The 20,292-nt window shown below is 55.0% G+C and overlaps 1 protein-coding gene across 2 annotated transcripts in view; it reads right to left on the bottom strand.

Annotated features, from left to right (window-relative positions):
- Positions 1–858: 858 nt before the first annotated feature.
- Positions 859–20,292, bottom strand: part of UBE4A (ubiquitination factor E4A) — a 46,091-nt gene continuing 26,657 nt past the window's right edge. For both annotated transcript variants that reach the window (XM_066606037.1, XM_066606036.1), the window contains exons 8-20: positions 16,893–17,084; positions 16,243–16,576; positions 12,447–12,573; positions 11,244–11,551; positions 11,030–11,162; positions 9,033–9,220; positions 8,859–8,959; positions 8,670–8,783; positions 6,589–6,763; positions 5,599–5,779; positions 5,345–5,492; positions 3,717–3,874; positions 859–2,081 (exon numbers count right to left, since the gene is read on the bottom strand). In XM_066606037.1, the coding sequence (XP_066462134.1) occupies positions 1,943–2,081; positions 3,717–3,874; positions 5,345–5,492; positions 5,599–5,779; positions 6,589–6,763; positions 8,670–8,783; positions 8,859–8,959; positions 9,033–9,220; positions 11,030–11,162; positions 11,244–11,551; positions 12,447–12,573; positions 16,243–16,576; positions 16,893–17,084 (2,298 nt within the window). In that variant the 3' untranslated portion in view covers positions 859–1,942. The remainder of the gene's footprint in view (positions 2,082–3,716; positions 3,875–5,344; positions 5,493–5,598; positions 5,780–6,588; positions 6,764–8,669; positions 8,784–8,858; positions 8,960–9,032; positions 9,221–11,029; positions 11,163–11,243; positions 11,552–12,446; positions 12,574–16,242; positions 16,577–16,892; positions 17,085–20,292) is intronic.

Below are 20,292 nucleotides of genomic sequence, written 5' to 3'. Positions count from 1 at the left end.
AGGCTCCCCTGTAAGCACAGCATTCCTTGGGCTTCAGCCCGGTGTTTCCCAACAGGTCATGTCTGCAGGATATCCTATAGTAAGATCACCTGTACAACACTGAGGAGGTCCTGAGAACCTGAGCTGTTGGGGGTCCCGAGGTCTGGGGGTGGGCTTTAGCTTGCACTTGTTGATGCGACTTCTGCGGTAGTGAAACCTGTTTATACAGTCAGTTAGCTGTACGGAATCCCAGCGGGCTGGTGGCCTCCATGATGGGAGCCGCTGGCTACAGACGGAGGCAGCGACTGTCCCATTCCGGCCCCCGGGGGCCACATCCACTTACAATGCTTGTAGTTGTACAGTAAGGGCTCGGTCACATGAGAGGACCGCACAGCATAGGAGCCGCTGATCGCACCGGGTCGTTAACGTGTGGAGCGCTTCACATGTAAACAGGATATTCGGTACTTCCCGTTAGGCCTCAGGCCGCCCCCGGCGGCGAGTTCTGTCTTTCTGTGTCCGTGTCAAGTAGTCCACAGGATTTTGCAGACTCAGAAGTATTCGAGGTGCTTAATGATTGGAATACCCCACTTATCAAGGTAACTGCCCCACGGGGGGCGAGCCGGCCAGCAGCCCGCGGCGCAGACAGGAACGGCTCAGGACAATGTAGGGAGGCCGCGGCTGTTGTGCCCTCAGGCCATTTCTGGATCTTCCGTAGACTTAAAGGGGTCCTCTAGGCAGCGCCGGGGTCATAGCGGCAGCCGCAGTGGAGCAGACGGCATTAGTAGTTGGAGGCACAGCCCACCCATAACACGGGGGCCGGAGCAGCCTGCAGACCCCCTTAAGTCTAGAACTACCAAAAGGAATGAAAGGTCAGGCGGGTGACAGATCTACCATTTATTAGTACACGTGGAGGGCCACAGCCGGGTGCCGCCTCATCTCCTGCCGCGCCATTCTGCTATCTACATGTGTCTTAATGCATAGGCCAAGTCTTACCACAAAGGTTAAGAACCATTAAAGGGGTGTCAGACCCACAGCAAGGTTTAAAGGGGGATTCCGGGCAGAAACTATTAATGACCGATCCTCAGGCTAGGGGATGAATAGCAAATCCCCCGCAATGCGCTGATCGCCCGTTGGAGGGGAAGGCCTCTAGCCGCTATTACATGTCCAAAGCCACTCCAGCTCCCACACAGACAGCGGGCTGGGAGACTGGCGCATGGCCGGGGGTCCCCTGTCCTGAGCACGTCCTTAATAGTTGTTGCCTCTATGTTACATCTTTGTGATAGGATTGCTAACAGTGTGGCGACCATCGCTGCCCGGACACGATCCCCGAGCCTCCGGGGCTCCATGTCGCCACCGGGAAGCACATACTTGCAGGGGTCGGCGCCGCTCCCGGCCCGCGACGTGGCAACCGACATTCACCCACAAAGGCTCATGGATTGAATAGGTGCCATCGGCTGAGGGGCAGCGTCATGTGACCACACTGCGAAACGCCAATTACAGAGATGTTAATGGTGGCATAGACAATTAACCCTCTCTGTGCTGGGTCTGCCATGTCAGTTAAAGGGAACCATCCCGTATCCACAGCACCGTAAACGGAGTCACAGTGCGGACAGGGAGTCGGGTGATGTCCTTCTATACTCCTGCGCCTCTCATGGCGTTGTGGGGCGGCGCAGATTCCTTTCCACATGAGGCCGCCGGTGCCAGTCGTCTTCAGTTCACAGCAAGAAATGACAAGACCTTTGTGGTGGTACAACACGGTAAAGTAAAGCTGGTCTACGGCGGCTGCAGACGTGCACAATATATCCATAAAGGACGTCCTGCGGCGCCCGCAGCCGGGGGTGAAGTAGTATCTATGTGCAGTAGAGTGACCGCCAGGACCAGTCATGTGGTTACATATACTGCACAGCAGGGGGCGTATGTGAGCCACTCTGTCCCTGCTGGTGATGAACAGTCTATGGCGCGGCTACACGGCCGGATGTCTGCGCTCCTCGCTCTGCTGCTTCCGCTCAGAGAGCCACTTGAAGATCCTCTCCTTCAGTTCTTGGTTGGGTTTGATCTGATCCATGGTCAGCGGGCTGCGATTAAACGGGTCCGTTTGGTCACTGAAAAAAACCCAGACGTATAGATGTTACATACAGACCTCAGGCTGCAGCATTTCCAGGAAGAGTAATGAGAGGAACCTGCAGTGTAAACTGACTTGTGGTGCAGATTTTATCCCCTCCCCAGGAACTGAGCCCGCGCCATGCACCGCGACGACAGCCGTCCCTTAGATGCCACGATCCATGTTGACTGTGGCACGTAAGGGGTTAACAGGAGGTGCGCTGCCCCTGTGATGTCATCAGCCCTCCGCTATGTCATCAGAGGGACGACGGGTTGCACAATGGCGTCTGGGTCTGCCATGGCCTATGATGGCTAGGCAGTCCTGTAATGTAGATCCGGTTCACGGCCGCCGATTCCCTGCAGGGGCTTAAAAAAAGGAGAAAAGGAGAATATTGTTTATAGAGTTTATCCTAAGTATGGCGCAGTTTGTCCGTTTGACTTCACGACATCCGAAGCTCCGAAAGGCTTTTGTTCATTTCACCTCCCAACAAAACGCAATGAAAGGGATCCCAAAAGTGGCGTCAATGGAAACTACAGAGGGTCCCGACGGCACGAGGGCCCGGAGCGCCGGGGGAAACAACGGGGGAGCTCTAGAATGGTCCATGCCGCGGCCTGCAGTGAGCGATAACTAAGAGCTCCACAATACATTGTATTTACCCCGATCGCCAAGCAAACCCATCCCCCACCGGCCGCCGAGCAGGAAATAGAAACGTTAACACTTTTTAAAAGTGGAGATGAAAATCCCCAAAAATTTGTTGCACCCCTAGAACCTAAATAGGCCGCCGTCACTACGGGGTTAAACCTGGAGCACGCCGACTCACGCAGCGGATCCTCACGTGGATTTCAGAGACGGGCAGAGGGCCCCGCGCGGCGCCGCAGAGACGGGCAGAGGGCCCCGCGCGGCGCCGCAGAGACGGGCAGAGGGCCCCGCAGAGACGGGCAGAGGGCCCACAGCGCACACGCCTAATCCGCCCCCATACAGTCATGTTGGTGAGAGGCAGTCCTGAGCTCAGACACCTGTGTGGGGGTCCTATCATTGCTGCCTCCAGCGATTTTACATTTTCCTGTTGGTAGGTGATAAATGTTGGTTGTGGAGAAAACCCCAACTATGAGATACCTCAGCGAGCCGGCAGGACCCCCGACTGACCATATATCTGGAGGGGCTTCACATTCCCATCTGCGGCGGCGCTACCAGTCAGCTCTAAGAGGGGCTTCTGGGACATAAGAAAGTTAAAAGGGCTTAAAATGAAGAGAAACTGAATGCTCCCCTATCCTGGCGGCTGTCCGGCAGCGCTGCAGCCCCGGTGCCCACCGCACAGAGCGGGCGCCCATGTGTGGTACATTGTGTGACCGCTCACCACACGGCCTTCCGCCAGGATTCCTCTATGGCCGCCAAAGCCTGACTGGCTGATTGGTCACGTGGGCAATGTATGGCATGTGACCGCCCGCTGCTCCTGCCGGGGTGTGTGCGGTGGTCTGCTCGCTGGATGGAGAGCGAAGCATTCAAGTTCTCTTCATTTTAGGCCCTTCTAACTTTGATGTCCCAAACCCCCCCTTTAATTGCCGGTAGACGCCTAGTTATATGGGATCGCCTGCCGCACGGCCCACAACGTACAGAGATGATGGTCGGCAGTTACCTGAGCAGATGGCGAGCGATGGTTGAGCGGTCCACGGTGACCCGCGAGGAGGGGAGGATGACGGGATCGGACATGACCGTACTCATGATGGGGTCTAGGAAGTCATCGGGGGCATCGGCGTACGTCTCTTCTTCTCGCTGCTGCTGGTCTGCCAAGGACTGAAACCACAAAGTTACTTATCTTGGCGACGTGCCGACCGGGTTGGCAAATTAAAGGGGTTTTCTATCACTTCTCTATCCTCAGGGTAGGTGGTCCTCACTAGTTGATCTGCAAGGGTCTGGTGCTCGGGACCAGCTGATATTGGAGTAGCTGTCAGCGTGGACAGCCGGCAGGTAATGCAGGCGCAGTGCAAATCAATGCAACACCAGCCCGGCCACTGAACTACAACGATCAACTACTGATGACCTGGGAAGTGCGCCAAGACCACCGCTGGGCGCCTACAGCGCCATTCACCTACAAGTCATTGCTCCATATCAACCAATCACACTGCAGAGAGCGATCTGTGTGAGCCTCCATCTCTGCAGTGGAAGATCCAGGGACGTCGCTGCGCTGCCCGCTGGCAATTACAGACACAAAGAACCCCCCAACGTCTGACCAGTGGGCCGGCTTCATGGGGGACGTAGTGCCGAGCCGTACTTCTGTCATCTGCGGAGAGCAGGTAATAAGAATAATCTATATTATAACACGCCAACATATCACGCAGGCGCACTGCAATCTAATTCCCTGCAGCTCCTCCTCCGGGCAGCATCACCGTTTTGGATGACATCCACCTCTCTCAGAAGGGGCATCAGCAGTTTCACAACAAACCCCTTGATGCATTTGGGTCTGACATCCGACACAGACCCCTTTAAATGCCCTGATCGTAATCTGGGGGTCCCAAACACCCTCCTTCCCCTTAGATGAGCTTGTAAGGTGCAGGACCCTCTGAAGGACCCCAGAGCTGCCATACAATCCTGCATATTAGAACGAGCCAGTGCTCTGCCGTAATAGAATGCCGGCAGAAATACTATCAACTGCAGTAATGAAGTATTGCAGTATATCGTGATCAAACGATTGCAGGTTCAAGTCCCCAATGGGGAGGATGAAAAGGTGAAGGTTAAGATAAGTGACAACTAAAGCTTTTTGTGATAATAACAGGATGAGGGGCGCTTCTCCTCCGCTCCTGAATGCAGAATAGAAGTGAATCAAAACAAAACCCCAAAATATATTTGGCCTCGCTGCGCTCGTAAACGTGTGATCCAAATAACGGATTTATTCCGCACGGAGAAACTAAAGGCAGGATGCCAGAACTGCCCCTCCGGGCGCACCGCCCCCACGACAAGAGCAGGAAGCATGAAATGGGTTGTATCTACTGCAAAACAGTAGCCGTCCCGCAGGGCGCGGCCCCCCACGAGCTGCAGGCCCCGCAGGAACGCAAAATTGCCTTTTTTACTCGATTTCGTTCCACTTATAAGTTTTAAAAAAAGTTTTTCAGTACATTAAATAGAACCAGTGAAAAATGCGACTCGTCCCGCAAAACACGAGCGGCCGACCGCGGCGGAGGAATAAGAGTTAGGGGGGCGTCCTCGAGGGGCTACAAGGAACAGCACGGCTGTGGCCGGCAGCGTTAGGACGCACACTCCTCTCACCTTGATCTTCTCCGCCATGTTGGTGAAGGCGACAATCATATTTCCCGGCTTGTTAATCTTCTTCAGCACCCGCACTGTCTGAGCGAACAGCGTTGGCGAATAGGAGCGCCCGTCCTTCGGCACCGAGGCACAGAAGTTCTCTTCATCCCTGAAGGAGGAGAGAGGATTCTTACCACTTGCGTTGATCATCGCCTTAGAACGTCCCGCCCGGAACACCAGGACCGCCACCGGCTACGCCGCTGCGCCATATTTACCCCAGGTTTAGGTAGATGGTGCAAATATCCGACACCAGCTGCTGAGGCTTGAAGTCAAATTCACTGAAATCTTTGACCTTCAGCGCTCCCATCTTGGGGCCGACCAAGTGCTGCAGGAAGTAGTTCAGCATCGAGATGATCCGCTCCGCTAAGAACGGCTGGATGAACAGCGAGCGAATGTCTGCGGGGACAAGAGATCATCAGAGGTGGAACCGAAAAAATAACCCTGTGCCACACAATGTTACCCTCGGGCCCGCGCCCAAATCTACACTGAATGCCCCCTTTATTAAAACCCATCATCAGTGCTAGACTAGTCGGGGTCTCACCGCCAACCGCGCGCAGGGGGGGGGGGTTATTGTGCAACAGCATGGAGAGTATACAGAAAATGGCGCGATCGAGGAAAACATCCAGCAAAAGGGGATCCTGCGGGCGGAAACAACTCCTCACTGAAAGGGGTCGGAGGAGGATGTCAGGAATCGTTCTGACCAACAGGCTGCACAGTCAGCTGAATACAACGCTGGAGCTCCAACTAACGTGTCCGAACGCACAACTCGCCGTTCCTCCGCACGGATGGTATAACAGCGGGCGACCAGTTCCAGCGCCATTGTGTCTAAGAGGAACAGAAAGACGGACTCCAGCGGGCAAAAGAGCACAAAACTTGTATCACTGAGCAGCGGAGAAACATCTCCTGGTCAGATGGAGACAGATTTATGTGCTGATGGGAGGGCAGAATTTGGCGCAAGCAGCATGAATCGCTGACCCCTTCCTGTCAGCCGGTCAGAACATGTCAGCACCGCCGTCTAATCTGCAGCAACTACAAGAAGCTTCCTGTCCGCAGGGGCCGGTATTCTTGCAGGAGGGTTTCATCACTGAGTGGGACCTATGACATGACGAATCTCAGCGGGTCTGAGGGGTGAAGGAGCCCAACGCCACCAGATGGGGTAACAAGGGGCGGTTGGTGTGTACCAGACAGGCGGGGTTCATCATTACCTGAGGTCAGGAATGCCAGGGTCCCAATGGTCTCATTAGACATAATATTGTGGAAGCGGGCCAGCTGTCCGAACATGAGCAGGTTGGACTCCTTCTCCCGGCGGTGGTCCGCGCTCAGGCCCTCCCAGTCGCCGCCGTCTCGCTCGATCTGCAGAACTTTAATTTTGCTTAAGTACTGGATGACAGAAAAAGATATAATCAGGACAAGGAGGAGCGACCACAGAATGTCCAGACGGGCGACTCGAATACCGGGAGCCCCTGAAGACCCCCAAGTCACCTGCAGGGCATCAGTGCATGCGGTCAGAAGGAGCCATCGGGAAGCCACTTCACCTGCTGCGGTGCCAATGAGAGGAACAGCAGGACCCCCTGGGAGACAGTTCCTCTCCCCTTCCTGACTGCTTCCTCTCTAGTTCTGGGTGTCGCTGGTGTCCTTCTCTCTACCGCCACATGAGGCGCCACCTGCAGCCAATCAGGATGTACCAGAGTCCTGCTGCTCCAGTATGGCACATCCATACGTGCCGCAGCAAGAAGGTTTACTGTCCGCACAAGAGCAGATAGCAGGACACGGGGCGATACACCCACCAGGAGGGCCGGACAGAAGGAGGACAACCAGGAGGAGCTACCAGAGGACTACAGAATACCCTCCAGCATCAGGACCGGAAGAACAGGAGGAGCTACCAGAGCCCTACAGAATACCCTCCAGCATCAGGACCGGAGGAACAGGAGGAGCTACCAGAGCCCTACAGAATACCCTCCAGCATCAGGACCGGAGGAGCTACCAGAGCCCTACAGAATACCCTACAGCATCAGGACCGGAGGAACAGGAGGAGCTACCAGAGCCCTACAGAATACCCTCCAGCATCAGGACCGGAGGAACAGGAGGAGCTACCAGAGCCCTACAGAATACCCTCCAGCATCAGGACCGGAGGAACAGGAGGAGCTACCAGAGCCCTACAGAATACCCTCCAGCATCAGGACCGGAGGAGCTACCAGACCCTACAGATTACCCTCCAGCATCAGGACCGGAGGAGCTACCAGAGCCCTACAGAATACCCTCCAGCATCAGGACCAGAGGAACAGACGGAGCTACCAGAGCCCTACAGAATACCCTCCACCATCAGGACCGGAGGAACAGGAAGAGCTACAGACCCTACAGAATACCCCCCAGCATCAGGACCGAAGGAACAGGAGGAGCTACCAGAGCCCTACAGAATACCCTCCAGCATCAGGACCGAAGGAACAGGAGGAGCTACCAGAGCCCTACAGAATACCCTCCAGCATCAGGACCGGAGGAACAGGAGGAGCTACCAGACCCTACAGAATGCCCCCCAGCATTAGGACCGGAGGAACAGGAGGAGCTACCAGAGCCCTACAGAATACCCCTCAGCATCAGGACCAGAGGAACAGGAGGAGCTACCAGAGCCCTACAGAATACCCCCCAGCATTAGGACCGGAGGAACAGGAGGAGCTACCAGAGCCCTACAGAATACCCTCCAGCATCAGGACCAGAGGAACAGGAGGAGCTACCAGAGCCCTACAGAATACCCCTCAGCATCAGGACCAGAGGAACAGGAGGAGCTACCAGAGCCCTACAGAATACCCCCCAGCATTAGGACCGGAGGAACAGGAGGAGCTACCAGAGCCCTACAGAATACCCTCCAGCATCAGGACCAGAGGAACAGGAAGAGCTACCAGACCCTACAGAATACCAACCAGCATCAGGACCGGAGGAGCTATCAGAGCCCTACAGAATACCCTCCAGCATCAGGACTGTAGGAACAGGAGGAGCTACCAGAGCCCTACAGAATACCCCCCAGTGGTACTGACCAAACTCATGCACAGACTCCATGAGGGCCCGACGTCCTGTAGTGGGACCTGCGCTCACAGTCCAGCATCGGGCAGGAGGATTGGCTTTCATTAGACAACAGTAAAATGTAACCTTCGTTATGCCGAGCAGTGTACGTTGTAACTGAGCTGCAGCAAATAAGGCAAATACTCGCTGACCAGAAGAAACTTATGGCAGAACCCAAGCCTCCTATATTGGGGCCAGCACAGATTTTAGGGTTGCCCTTTCTTCTTACCTGGATGGCCTCATCTAGTAAAAATACGGCGTCGTTCATTAACAGGTTCAGGAAGCGCAGGAACAGCGGGGGGTTCACGGCCTCCAGGTTGGCAGCGGCGTAATCGGCCAGCTTCTGTAGGGGACGAAGGAAATCCATCAGTTTAGGACATTCTATGGGGCCACTGAGAAGAGGCTTCTAACATCTCACCTTGATGCTCTCCCGGTAGGCGTCCTGCCCCCACATGTACCGCAGGATCGGATACATGGGACGCCGATAGTTAAACTTCTGCTCAAACTGATGAGGGTCACCTAAACATAATGTGAGGATGAGGAGAAGCCGCAGGAATGTAGGTCCGACTATCAGAGATGGGACGCCACTCACCTGTGAACTCGATGTCCACAAACACCTTGATCAGGGCCTCCGCCAGGCGCGCGGCGTGGCGGTACGAACAGAAGATTCTTTGGCGATGGTAGACGCTGGAGATCAGCGGGTTCTGAGTTTGCTCCAAGTGAGGCATGACGGCCTCCAGCACTTCGGCCAGCTTGGCCCGCAGGTGAGGGTTCTTCATCCTAGACGGGTAAGACGCTGCAATCAGTCAGCACTTGGAACCTAGTTAATGTGTTACATTGTAGGAGGGAAGAAGGCCGTCCCCGATGACGGGGCGAGAGGATGCACCCAACGGACCTCGCCGGGAACCTAAAGGGAGCGTTAACCCTAACCCTAACCCTCGTTGCTGCTAATGTGTGCCACCAGTCAGGTGATGCCACTTCTGCATCACCTGACTGACTGCAGTGCCCAGTATTAGTAGGTGGCAGGCATCCTCCCTCCTTAAGGAGAGGTCCTGGAGGTGAGTGAGGAGACCAATAAGGCCATGCAGGCTCCCCTGGGATAAAGGCTTGTATAGAAGGGGCTGACATTCTGCCATCCAATAGGGGTTTGTTCCATCTTCCTTATTTGCATATTTCCCAGAGGAGCCTGCATGGCCTTATAAGTCTCCTCACTCTTCTTAAGGAGAGATGCTACCTTCCTCATCGGTCGCAGGTCTCTTACCAGCCAAGCCAGAAACTCCTGTACACCGATGAGGGGCAAAAACCCCAAAACAGCCGTCTGATTGGCTGAGTGGTCACATGGACCATACGTGATCTGCTTGTGGGATCAGAGCCGCAGTTATCGGGCTCCTGCGGTGGACTGGGGGCCACAAGAGAGCAGAGTATGGCTTACTTTTTGGCCTTACCCTGCCTATATAATTTTTGTTTCATTTCCAGAAACCCCCTTTAATGCCATCTTCCTCCATAGTGGGTGGTGGACAGTGCCAGCTCTCCTGATGGTAAGGGCTCACACACCCATGAGCCCACAGACTTGCACTGGAGTCCTGGCAGGTCCCATTTGGGTCTGCGTTACGGACCACAATCACCCATGCAAGTCTATGGGAGCGCTGGACACACGAGAATCTACTGCGCATTCATGCAACACGGCAGAAGTCATCAGGTCCTTCTTGTACCGCGAAATACGTAGGAAAAAAGAAACGCAACAAGAACCGAAATACACAGAAAATACGAGCGCGTTTAGTCTGTCAATCTACGGGAACCGCTTACATCCGTGTGACACCTTAACCCTTTCCAACCCGCTGTCTGACCTCTGAAGACATTATGATTTAAGGCTGTACAGCTCCGATGTTGGAAGACGTCCATCGGGGTTCTCTTACTGTATATTGCCAGCCTCTCTGCTGTCGGAGCCTATCCAACGTGTCACCTCATGCAGTACCGGCTTTAGCCAGCAGATAGCGCCATTATATAACAGCAGAAAAAGAGTAAGCCCCCTAGGAAACCAGGATACAGATTGGATTGGAAAGGGTTAAGGCTGGCTTTTCTGGTGGTCTAGCAGGGGTTAATGTCCCTCTTCGCATTGAGCTTTCACTTCCTGTCCAGCAGTAATCACCCCGGGAAGGGGCAGAGCTCCCTCCTTAATCTCCAATCATTAGACCATTAAAGGAGTTGTCCGAGTTAAGGAAACCCCCGTCGCCGGGTCCCCATGCAGATCAGCAGTTACTTACGTCTTCCCACTGCTCCGGTCACTACTGACTTAGCTTACTGGCTGCAGCAGCCAATGACGGCACTTGGCTGATTGTGCTTATTGGCTGCTGCGGCTTATTTTCAGAAGGCCTCAGGCGGACTGCAGCCTGCAAAGTGACGTCAGAGCGAGTCCAGAGGCGGCGGTTGGGGGGTGGAAGAGGGGAATAAGCACTGATTTGTAAGGCGTGGGGGGCTCAGCGAGGGGCTTCCACTTATTGTACTGCTATTTGCGGACGCAGCTGACTTGTTACTCCGCCTGTATTCAGCTTGTGGCCGTGTCCCCGTGGCACGTCTGCCACCACTTACCTTTCAACGCTGCCCGTAAATACGGTTATAAAATCCAGTATCTGTTCCAGAGATTCGGCGGCCGTCTCCAAGACTTCATCTGCAAACCGTCTCAGGAAGATGAAGAAGTCTCCCAAGTTGTCAGCAAAGAACTCTGGAAATGAGAGAAGTGCAGACATTTAGGAGACGCTGGTCCTTCCTGCCGGCGGCGTCTGCAGGGCACGGGGCTTGGTACCTGGTACATAGGCCAGGGCGCTGTGCTGCACATCAGGGATGGGGAAGGTAAGTGCTACCGGCTCCGTGCCTCGGTTGCCCAGTGCGACCTGCACCAGGAGCAGTGCGGTGGAGACCTGCAGCTGCAGGCAGTTTTGCAGCGTTTGCGGTTCGGTCAGCGCGGCTTTCAAGCACAGATAGATCGTCATAAGTCGCTCAAACTGTTCCCGCAGGTTCTCGGCCCCGGCGCTGCCGCTCTGCTGCGCGTCCCGCCACGCTCCTTGGAGTCTGTGCAAGCTTTGGTTCACTTTCACCATTTGCTCGTGCAACCTAGAAAGCGGGGTGCAAGAAGGATTACCAACACAGCCCACATTACTGAGTATCCCCTTATCACCTTACAAGGCGGGTTAGAGGGGGCATGGACTTAGCGGGAGCTCCCGGCCAATAGGAGTCGCTGCGGAAGGGTATATCATCCCCACTACATTTCCCAGGAAGCATTGCAGGGCCTATAAGGCTACTTCTGCCTGCTCCGCACTCTCCACAAGGAGGAACTACCCTTCCCGACGCTAAACATGTCCAGTTACAGGTCTTTCTATGGCATCTTGTAATCCCAAATACTTGGGGCCGGCGGTACATCAGCAGCACATCTACCAGGGCAACGGGACAGCAGCTGAACCTGTCAGAAGACTCTGAGCCAGCTCCACTAGACGGACATCCCCTATGTTCCTCCATGTGAAGCATCTCGGCCGGCACCACCAGCTCTTTTTTACATGCATGTATTTTTGGCATTGACAGGTTGGCACAGTTCGGCGTCTGCAGCGTTTACATATCCCTGTATAGGGCGAGCTGCAGGAAGCTGTTCACAGGCGGATGCACCAGCGAGTCTCTCTGAAGGCCGGGCCCTGCGGAACGTTCTGTCTACTGATAGGACGTCCAGCAGATATTACGGAGCCATCAGACTCCCTGATACCTCAGCTAGTCAACAGCTGTCTGCAGCTCGCCGTATACAGGGATATATAGAAGCTGCAGACGCCAAACTGTGCAAAACCTTTACACAAGGAGATCCAATCCGGCCAGAAGCCATCGCTCTCTCGCGGATTGTGGGCGGATTTCCATGGGGGTAATGATGGGAAACGAGCATGTGTAGGGATGCTTATCTGGCCGATCATCCCTCCCTGTAGAAGGGCTTGCTATGACCTCAGACGGCCAGCATGCGGCGACGTACCTGTGGAAGCCGAGGTGCAGGCTGTACTGCGTCAGGACCAGGTTCTCCGTCACCAGGTTGAAGTTCTGCGGGAAGTCGGGTTGCTGATCCTCAGCAGGTGGAATAAGACAAGTCTCCTTCTCCAGTCCTGTGAGGAGCGGATGGCAGAGGAGCTTTAGGTTAACTGATACCACTTCTAATAGGGGCCGTGGGGGGGCAGTGCTCATTTAACCCCTTCCTGACACAAAGCTGAGCCCCCAGTAATCACAGCAGGTTACTCCAACACCGGGGCGCTCTTTAGATGCCGCTGTTATTTCGGGGGGGTCGGGGGGGGGGGGGGCAGCCCTACTTCTCGCCATCGGCACTTCTACAATGAGATTACGGGGTGCCGATGCTTACCATGGTGACCGGAGGTGGTCCGTCACATGCGGTAGCCTGTGGGGGTCACTGTCATCAATAGGCTGTACTGTCAGTGATGAACGTGGCAATCACAGATAATACACTGTAGTACATAAGTAGTACAGTGTATTATCTAAGCTAAGACCACTGCATCCTCAGGTCCCCTGGGGGCCCGACCACTGGGATTTCTCCAGTGATCTGCACACCCCATATCCCCCATCGCGACCCCTGCTCCATGCACTTCTATGGCTGAGCGCATTGATCTCCCACAGCAGCACAGCTCTATTAACATGCAGCCATGCCATCCCATAGCCCCCCATGTGAACCATCGCATCTTCAACTCCCCCGAGGGTCCGACCAACAAAAACGGGGTAGAAACATTAAAACATTTCACCCCAGAAGAGAGAGAAATGAATCTGCCCCTTCTGGAGCCGCAAACGATTGTGTTATTATCCCCTATTGGGAATGTGAGCAAGGAAACAGAAAGGGATCAAAACCGTCTTCTGCACCCTTAAATGGTACCAACATGCAGCGCCCGTCCTAACGGTACCAACATGCAGCGCCCGTCCTAACGGTACCAACATGCAGCGCCCGTCCTAACGGTGCCAACATGCAGCGCCCGTCCTAACGGTACCAACATGCAGCGCCCGTCCTAACGGTACCAACATGCAGCACCCGTCCTAACGGTACAACATGCAGCGCCCGTCCTAAGGGTACCAACATGCAGCGCCCGTCCTAAGGGTATCACATGCAGCGCCCGTCCTAACGGTTACAACATGCAGCGCCCGTCCTAACGGTTACAACATGCAGCGCCCGTCCTAACGGTACCAACATGCAGCGCCCGTCCTAACGGTACAACATGCAGCGCCCGTCCTAACGGTACCAACATGCAGCGCCCGTCCTAACGGTACCAACATGCAGCGCCCGTCCTAACGGTACAACATGCAGCGCCCGTCCTAAGGGTACCAACATGCAGCACCCGTCCTAACGGTACCAACATGCAGCACCCGTCCTAACGGTACCAACATGCAGCGCCCGTCCTAACGGTACCAACATGCAGCGCCCGTCCTAACGGTACCAACATGCAGCGCCCGTCCTAACGGTACCAACATGCAGCGCCCGTCCTAATGGTACAACATGCAGCGCCCGTCCCAACGGTGCCAACATGCAGCGCCCGTCCTAACGGTGCTAACATGCAGCGCCCGTCCTAACGGTACAACATGCAGCGCCCGTCCTAACGGTACAACATGCAGCGCCCGTCCTAACGGTACAACATGCAGCGCCCGTCCTAACGGTACAACATGCAGCGCCCGTCCTAACGGTACCAACATGCAGCGCCCGTCCTAAAGGTACCAACATGCAGCGCCCGTGCTAACGGTACCAACATGCAGCGCCCGTCCTAACGGTACCAACATGCAGCGCCCGTCCTAACGGTGCCAACATGCAGCGCCCGTCCTAACGGTACCAACATGCAGCGCCCGTCCTAAAGGTACCAACATGCAGCGCCCGTCCTAACGGTACCAACATGCAGCACCCGTCCTAACGGTACCAACATGCAGCGCCCGTCCTAACGGTACCAACATGCAGCGCCCGTCCTAACGGTACCAACATGCAGCGCCCGTCCTAATGGTACAACATGCAGCGCCCGTCCCAACGGTGCCAACATGCAGCGCCCGTCCTAACGGTGCCAACATGCAGCGCCCGTCCTAACGGTACAACATGCAGCGCCCGTCCTAACGGTACAACATGCAGCGCCCGTCCTAACGGTACCAACATGCAGCGCCCGTCCTAAAGGTACCAACATGCAGCGCCCGTGCTAACGGTACCAACATGCAGCGCCCGTCCTAACGGTACCAACATGCAGCGCCCGTCCTAACGGTACCAACATGCAGCGCCCGTCCTAACGGTGCCAACATGCAGCGCCCGTCCTAACGGTACCAACATGCAGCGCCCGTCCTAAAGGTACCAACATGCAGCGCCCGTGCTAACGGTACCAACATGCAGCGCCCGTGCTAACGGTACCAACATGCAGCGCCCGTGCTAACGGTACCAACATGCAGCGCCCGTCCTAACGGTACCAACATGCAGCGCCCGTCCTAACGGTACCAACATGCAGCGCCCGTCCTAACGGTACCAACATGCAGCGCCCGTCCTAACGGTGCCAACATGCAGCGCCCGTCCTAACGGTACCAACATGCAGCGCCCGTCCTAAAGGTACCAACATGCAGCGCCCGTGCTAACGGTACCAACATGCAGCGCCCGTCCTAACGGTACCACATGCAGCGCCCGTCGTAGTGTCATTTATTAGCCATTATGGCCGATAGGATTGTCTTACAAGCGGAAAAATTCAAAGTTAACGTGAACGCAGGGGCGCCGGCACCGAGCACCGGTCTAAACATGCTGCACGAGCGCCAACAAGCGCCCACGAATGAGCAGTGATGCCACTCGCCCCGTGTAAGAGGGGCGTCCCGTTAGGTACAAGGTGCCATGCACACAGCCTCAGAGTGAAGAATGAGGTCGGTCAGGAAATACATAACGGTCTGCAGATGGGACGGGGGAGCCAGCGTGAAGCAGTATGACTGCAAAGAGGCCCCAACGCTCCCCGCCACTACAGAGGGGGTCCTTTTACCTCCCCTCTCAGCTACGTACAAGGTTAGTTTCCAGAAAGCTCCCCAGAAGTTGGTTCCTCAGGTATAGGAGGAGAGGAACCCAGTGACCGTCTTATTAGTGAAGCCAAGGGCCCAATCCCTGTTCGTACGTCCCATAATGTCATAGAGCGGGCTCTGCCACGCCGGACTCCCTGCTATCAGCCAGAATGGAGACTGACCCCCGTTCTGGCTGATCTGCGGTCCTGGTATTACGGGGACACCATTCATGCGGGGCAGACGTGGGGCTGCTAGCGACGTCCTAACAAGGTCAGCTGGTTGCTGGGGGTACTGAGAGCGGCTCCCCCGGCCCTGCACTCCGAGAGGAGCGGTGCCACGTGGCATAAACCCGTTTAATGAAATGCTACACACTGAGGGTTAATATCACTAACAGACAGTAAGAGTTGGGAAACTGTGGGAGCTGCAGGCAGAATGTGATGGTCCCAAGTGATCCTGCAGGTCCGAGACCTTCTAATGACCAACAAGACGACAGGATGTCATTGCTGCCCCTTACAAGGTCTCAGATCTACGGGATCACTGGGTCCCTCTCAGATCTACGGGATCACTGGGTCCCTCTCAGATCTACGGGATCACTGGGTCCCTCTCAGATCTACGGGATCACTGGGTCCCTCTCAGATCTACGGGATCACTGGGTCCCTCTCAGATCTACGGGATCACTGGGTCCCTCTTGCTGGGAACAATCACACTTTGCTCTGCTGGCGACACCAGAATAAACCCCTAGTAGCAGACAGTAAGGGGAGGTTTCTGCGCACCCTTCATATGGATGTTCCGACTCTTCCGCTCTTCGGCGTTGATCTCTCGGAGAGCGCAGTAAGTGGGGTTGAACGTCAACAAGCGAGCCGACTTTGGTTTACAGAAAGGCTGGCAGAGCCGCAGCAGGGCAGCGCCAAGGTTCAAGAAGAAGCTGTCCGAGGCGAACGTCTGCAGGAAGATCTCAGGAACTTGGTTGGCCCAGATCTTAGCACGACCGGCGTTGGCATGTAGACAATTCCCCAGCCAGGATAGGATGAGGTGCTTGGTGTCTGGAGACAACTGGAGGAGGTTCTTCAAGAGCTGGTAAATCTTCTCATGGAACTGAGCCATGAACTAGACGAGAAGACGACAGTAAAGGTGTTAGTGACGCCCACCGGCTACTCATCTGAGCACTGAGCTAAATCATTGGTACATGATAGGAGAAAGGTCCAAGGGGCTTACTGGGACTTTATCATCAATGATGTATCCCCAGGATGGGTCACTAGCAGCTGATGGACAGGGACCCCGAGCGGCAGGCCTGCCCCATCAACTACGGATGTCCAGTGGATAGGTCATCAGGTAAACAAGGGCAGAAGCCCCTTTAGGTCCCGGATGGCTGCTGTAATTTTGGGCCCCCCACACTGACTGGCGGGAGGACCCCCGTCACTACCTGATGTATATTGGCCTCCTGCACTTTAATCTCCTGCGGACTGGATCGTGAAGGATTCACAAAGTAGCCGTGATTTTCTACCACTCCCGGGGTACGCAGAAGGCAGGAGATACTCAGGATCTCTCCCAGCAACGTCTTTTGGTACTGGTGTCCATTGGATGGATCTTGAGGTTGAATGTACTCCACAAAAACCTGAGAAATGTAAAAGCAGACAAGTAAGAAAGACCGGAGACTGGGGTCACGTGAAAGGCATTGTCCCACACCTAACCAATGACGACCGATCCTCAGGACAGGTCATCAGAAGACCACCAGTGGGGGTCCATCGCCTGGGCTTCTGTGCTAGTGTTGAGAGCTGCTGGGTTGCGCCGTACATTGTGCAGTGGCCCGGAGAGGTATTGCAGTCCGAGTTCCACTGAAGTGAAAACTGCGTTTGGTAGCCCTCCCTCATGCACCTCAGACGTGGTGCCATGTCCCAGCGTCCCTCTGTCCCGGACAATATCGGCATCGCACACTGAGGTTTATTGGAGCAGTCCACATGTTCACACTAAGTAGACAGTTGCAACATTTCGGGCTCAACGCCCTTTGTCAAACATATGAAGAAACTTGGGAGGACTAAGGGTTATTGACAGGAATCAGCCTGGATACAGGCAAACGGCCCTGAGGAAGAGTATGCCGAGGGGAGCATCGAAGTGACCACGGCACAATGTACGGAGGGGTCTGCTGCCGGCACTACACCGGCTCTGTACACCAGAACAGCGGACCGGAGGTCGACGGGCGTCCCCGTCAGAAGGAACAAACCCTTCAAGAAGAAACAGATGGCTTGCTGCACTCGGTCACTTCCCAAGTCCTGCTGCGAGAGATATGAGAGCGTTACCAAGATCGGAGGCTTACGAAGGGGACGCCATATTGGGGGGGGGGGGGGGGGGGCATGCAGACGGCTTATCTCTAAAGACTCAATACGAAACATTAGGCAAAGTTCAACCAGCGCAGAGATGCTCTTAACCTTACTGCCTGCGGCAATGTCCTGCAGGACTTCAGAGAGTCCTCACGGTGAGCGGCTCATGCCTTACAGAAGGACAACACCAATGGGGGCAAGAAAGATGTAAAGGGGCAAGAAACAGCAAGAAGAAAGCGTGTAAACTACTAAGACAGGAAGGAAACCATGTAATAAGATGGGGACAGCGAGTCTTCCTGCCGCAGAGGACCACCCGCACTAAGTGGACACAAGTATCTGGATGCTGCCCGGTCTTCAGCACAGCCGCTTCATTCTCCTCCTTAGTAAGGTGTCGGCCCTGATATTACCTGTATTAGAGCGGCGACACACAGGCAGACTGTCCACAGGTTCTCTGTAAGTCCGGGCAGGAATAGCCGCCATTCCTCCCTCAAGGCTGGGAGAAGAGATTGTTGTGTGGGCGGCAGGGTCATACCCGGCGCTCCAGTTCGCCCCACGATCGCTCGATCATTTGTGATCGGGGCTCTGAGCAGGCACTCTGCGGTACGACACGGAGCTCTATCCTGCTGAAACCATCATCATGGCCGTAATACTGCCATATAGTGCAGGCAGGGCCGAATTATCCCGGACGTTGTGGTCAGCGTTACTGGTACCAGGGACAGAACGCAATGGGCCGAGTCCTAACCAGGAGATACAAGCCCACACTAAGATGGACCCCCCTCCGAACAACACAGTCTGGATGGAACCGTTCTCCAGGTCGCCGCCGCACCCAAACACGTCCATCAGAATGAATACTGAGACTCATCACTCCAAAGGACAGTTTTCCATTCTTCCCCGGTCCAGGAACGGCGGGCGACGCAGCGGGCCATAGGAGGTCCCTCAATAACAGGTGTAATCTTGTACGCAGGTCCTTGACCACGAGGACTGATCATGCGCAGCTCTCTGTGGAGCTCCCAGATGCATTCCCAACCTCTGCAGTGATCGCAGCGGCAGGAGAAGTGCACGGCGTACCAAGCATCTTCTGTCACCTTCCGTCAGCCTCTGCGGTGGTCTGGGACGTTTTCAGCATTTGTCGGCTTCCATCGCTTGATAGCACAGGCTACGCTCCAGTCTGGATGCAATAGATGGTACATAAGTATTACACCAATGGCATCCTATGACGGGCCCCATGGGAGCGCGGTACGTTCAGGCCACGCGGCCGAGCTACACTACAGTCAATGCTTATCACTAAATGAGCAGCTTTTTATTTCCCCCGCTCTTCCCAGCATACGGGTCGGAAAACTCAGTATTTGCTGAAAAACATGCAGCGTCCAAATCCTTTTGTCCATATGGTGTACATGAATAAAACAATTAAAGGGGCTCTGACATGAGAAAAAAATGTCACTCACCTTGCCTGGCCAGGACCGATCGCCAGGCATGTCCCCTCCGTCCGGCTTCTTCATCTGTGGCAGTCAAAGTAAGCGCTTCCTGCTCTGCTCCGTCCGTCAGCCACTTCTGAGGTGAACGGATGGGCCGCCCACAGCAAGCACGTCACAAGCAGTGCTTGCTGTGGGCGGCCCGTCCTGGCTGAAGTCGGAGTTCTGGTCATGCACAGTGGAGACGCGGCCCATCCTGACTCCTGTCAGAGGGAACCTCTCCACTGCACATGCGCGCAATCCCGGAGCGGGGCGGCTCATCGGAGGAAGAAGAGGAGGACGACTGCCTGCCGGGAGATGACCCCCCTGATGACAACAACAACAGAACACAAGGTAAGTATTAGGTAAGTATTATGTTTTTATGCTTTAACAGCCCTTAATCCTGGGTTCCCTGTGTCCATGAGGCCGACCAGGGAACAATGGCTGCTAAATAGAGATGAGTGAACGCACTCGTTTAGGGAGATTTCGCAATCGAGCATCGCTTTTTTCGAGTAACTGACTACTGGGGCGAAAAGATTCGGGGGGCAGCATGGTGGAGGTAGCAGTGGGGAACAGGGGAGAGCTCTCTCTACCCCCCCCCCCCCCCACTGCAACCCCCTGCTCACCCTCGGCACCCCCCGAATCTTTTCGCCCGAGTAGTCAGTTACTCGAAAAAAACGATGCTCGATTGCGAAATGGCCCTAAAAGAGTACGTTCGCTCATCACTACTGTTAACGCATAAAAACATAATCCGTGTCAGAACCCCTTTAAATGCTGAAAGTGCTGGCCCTTTAATAAATAAAACTTGCATAGGGTGATGAGGAGAACAATAATCATGCTTATTTGTATAGCGCCAAAGGTGTTCCAAATCCATTAAATAGTCTCTTTTCCAGTTTATTCACAGAGGAAAATGAAATGTGATCAAGTAAACTCTCCACTAAATGTCATCACTCCAATGGCCCTTGTACACGGGCCAAGAATCTCGAGTTTCCCTTTTGCCCGATGGAATGAGGAGGTGACGTCATCACCAGCCCGTCTGCGCTTGGGCAGCCAG

This window comes from Eleutherodactylus coqui, chromosome 6 (assembly GCF_035609145.1).
Source record: "Eleutherodactylus coqui strain aEleCoq1 chromosome 6, aEleCoq1.hap1, whole genome shotgun sequence".
Classification (NCBI taxonomy): domain Eukaryota; kingdom Metazoa; phylum Chordata; class Amphibia; order Anura; family Eleutherodactylidae; genus Eleutherodactylus; species Eleutherodactylus coqui.
Note: the sequence above shows the minus strand (reverse complement) of the source record. Positions and strands in the feature narration are given on the sequence as shown.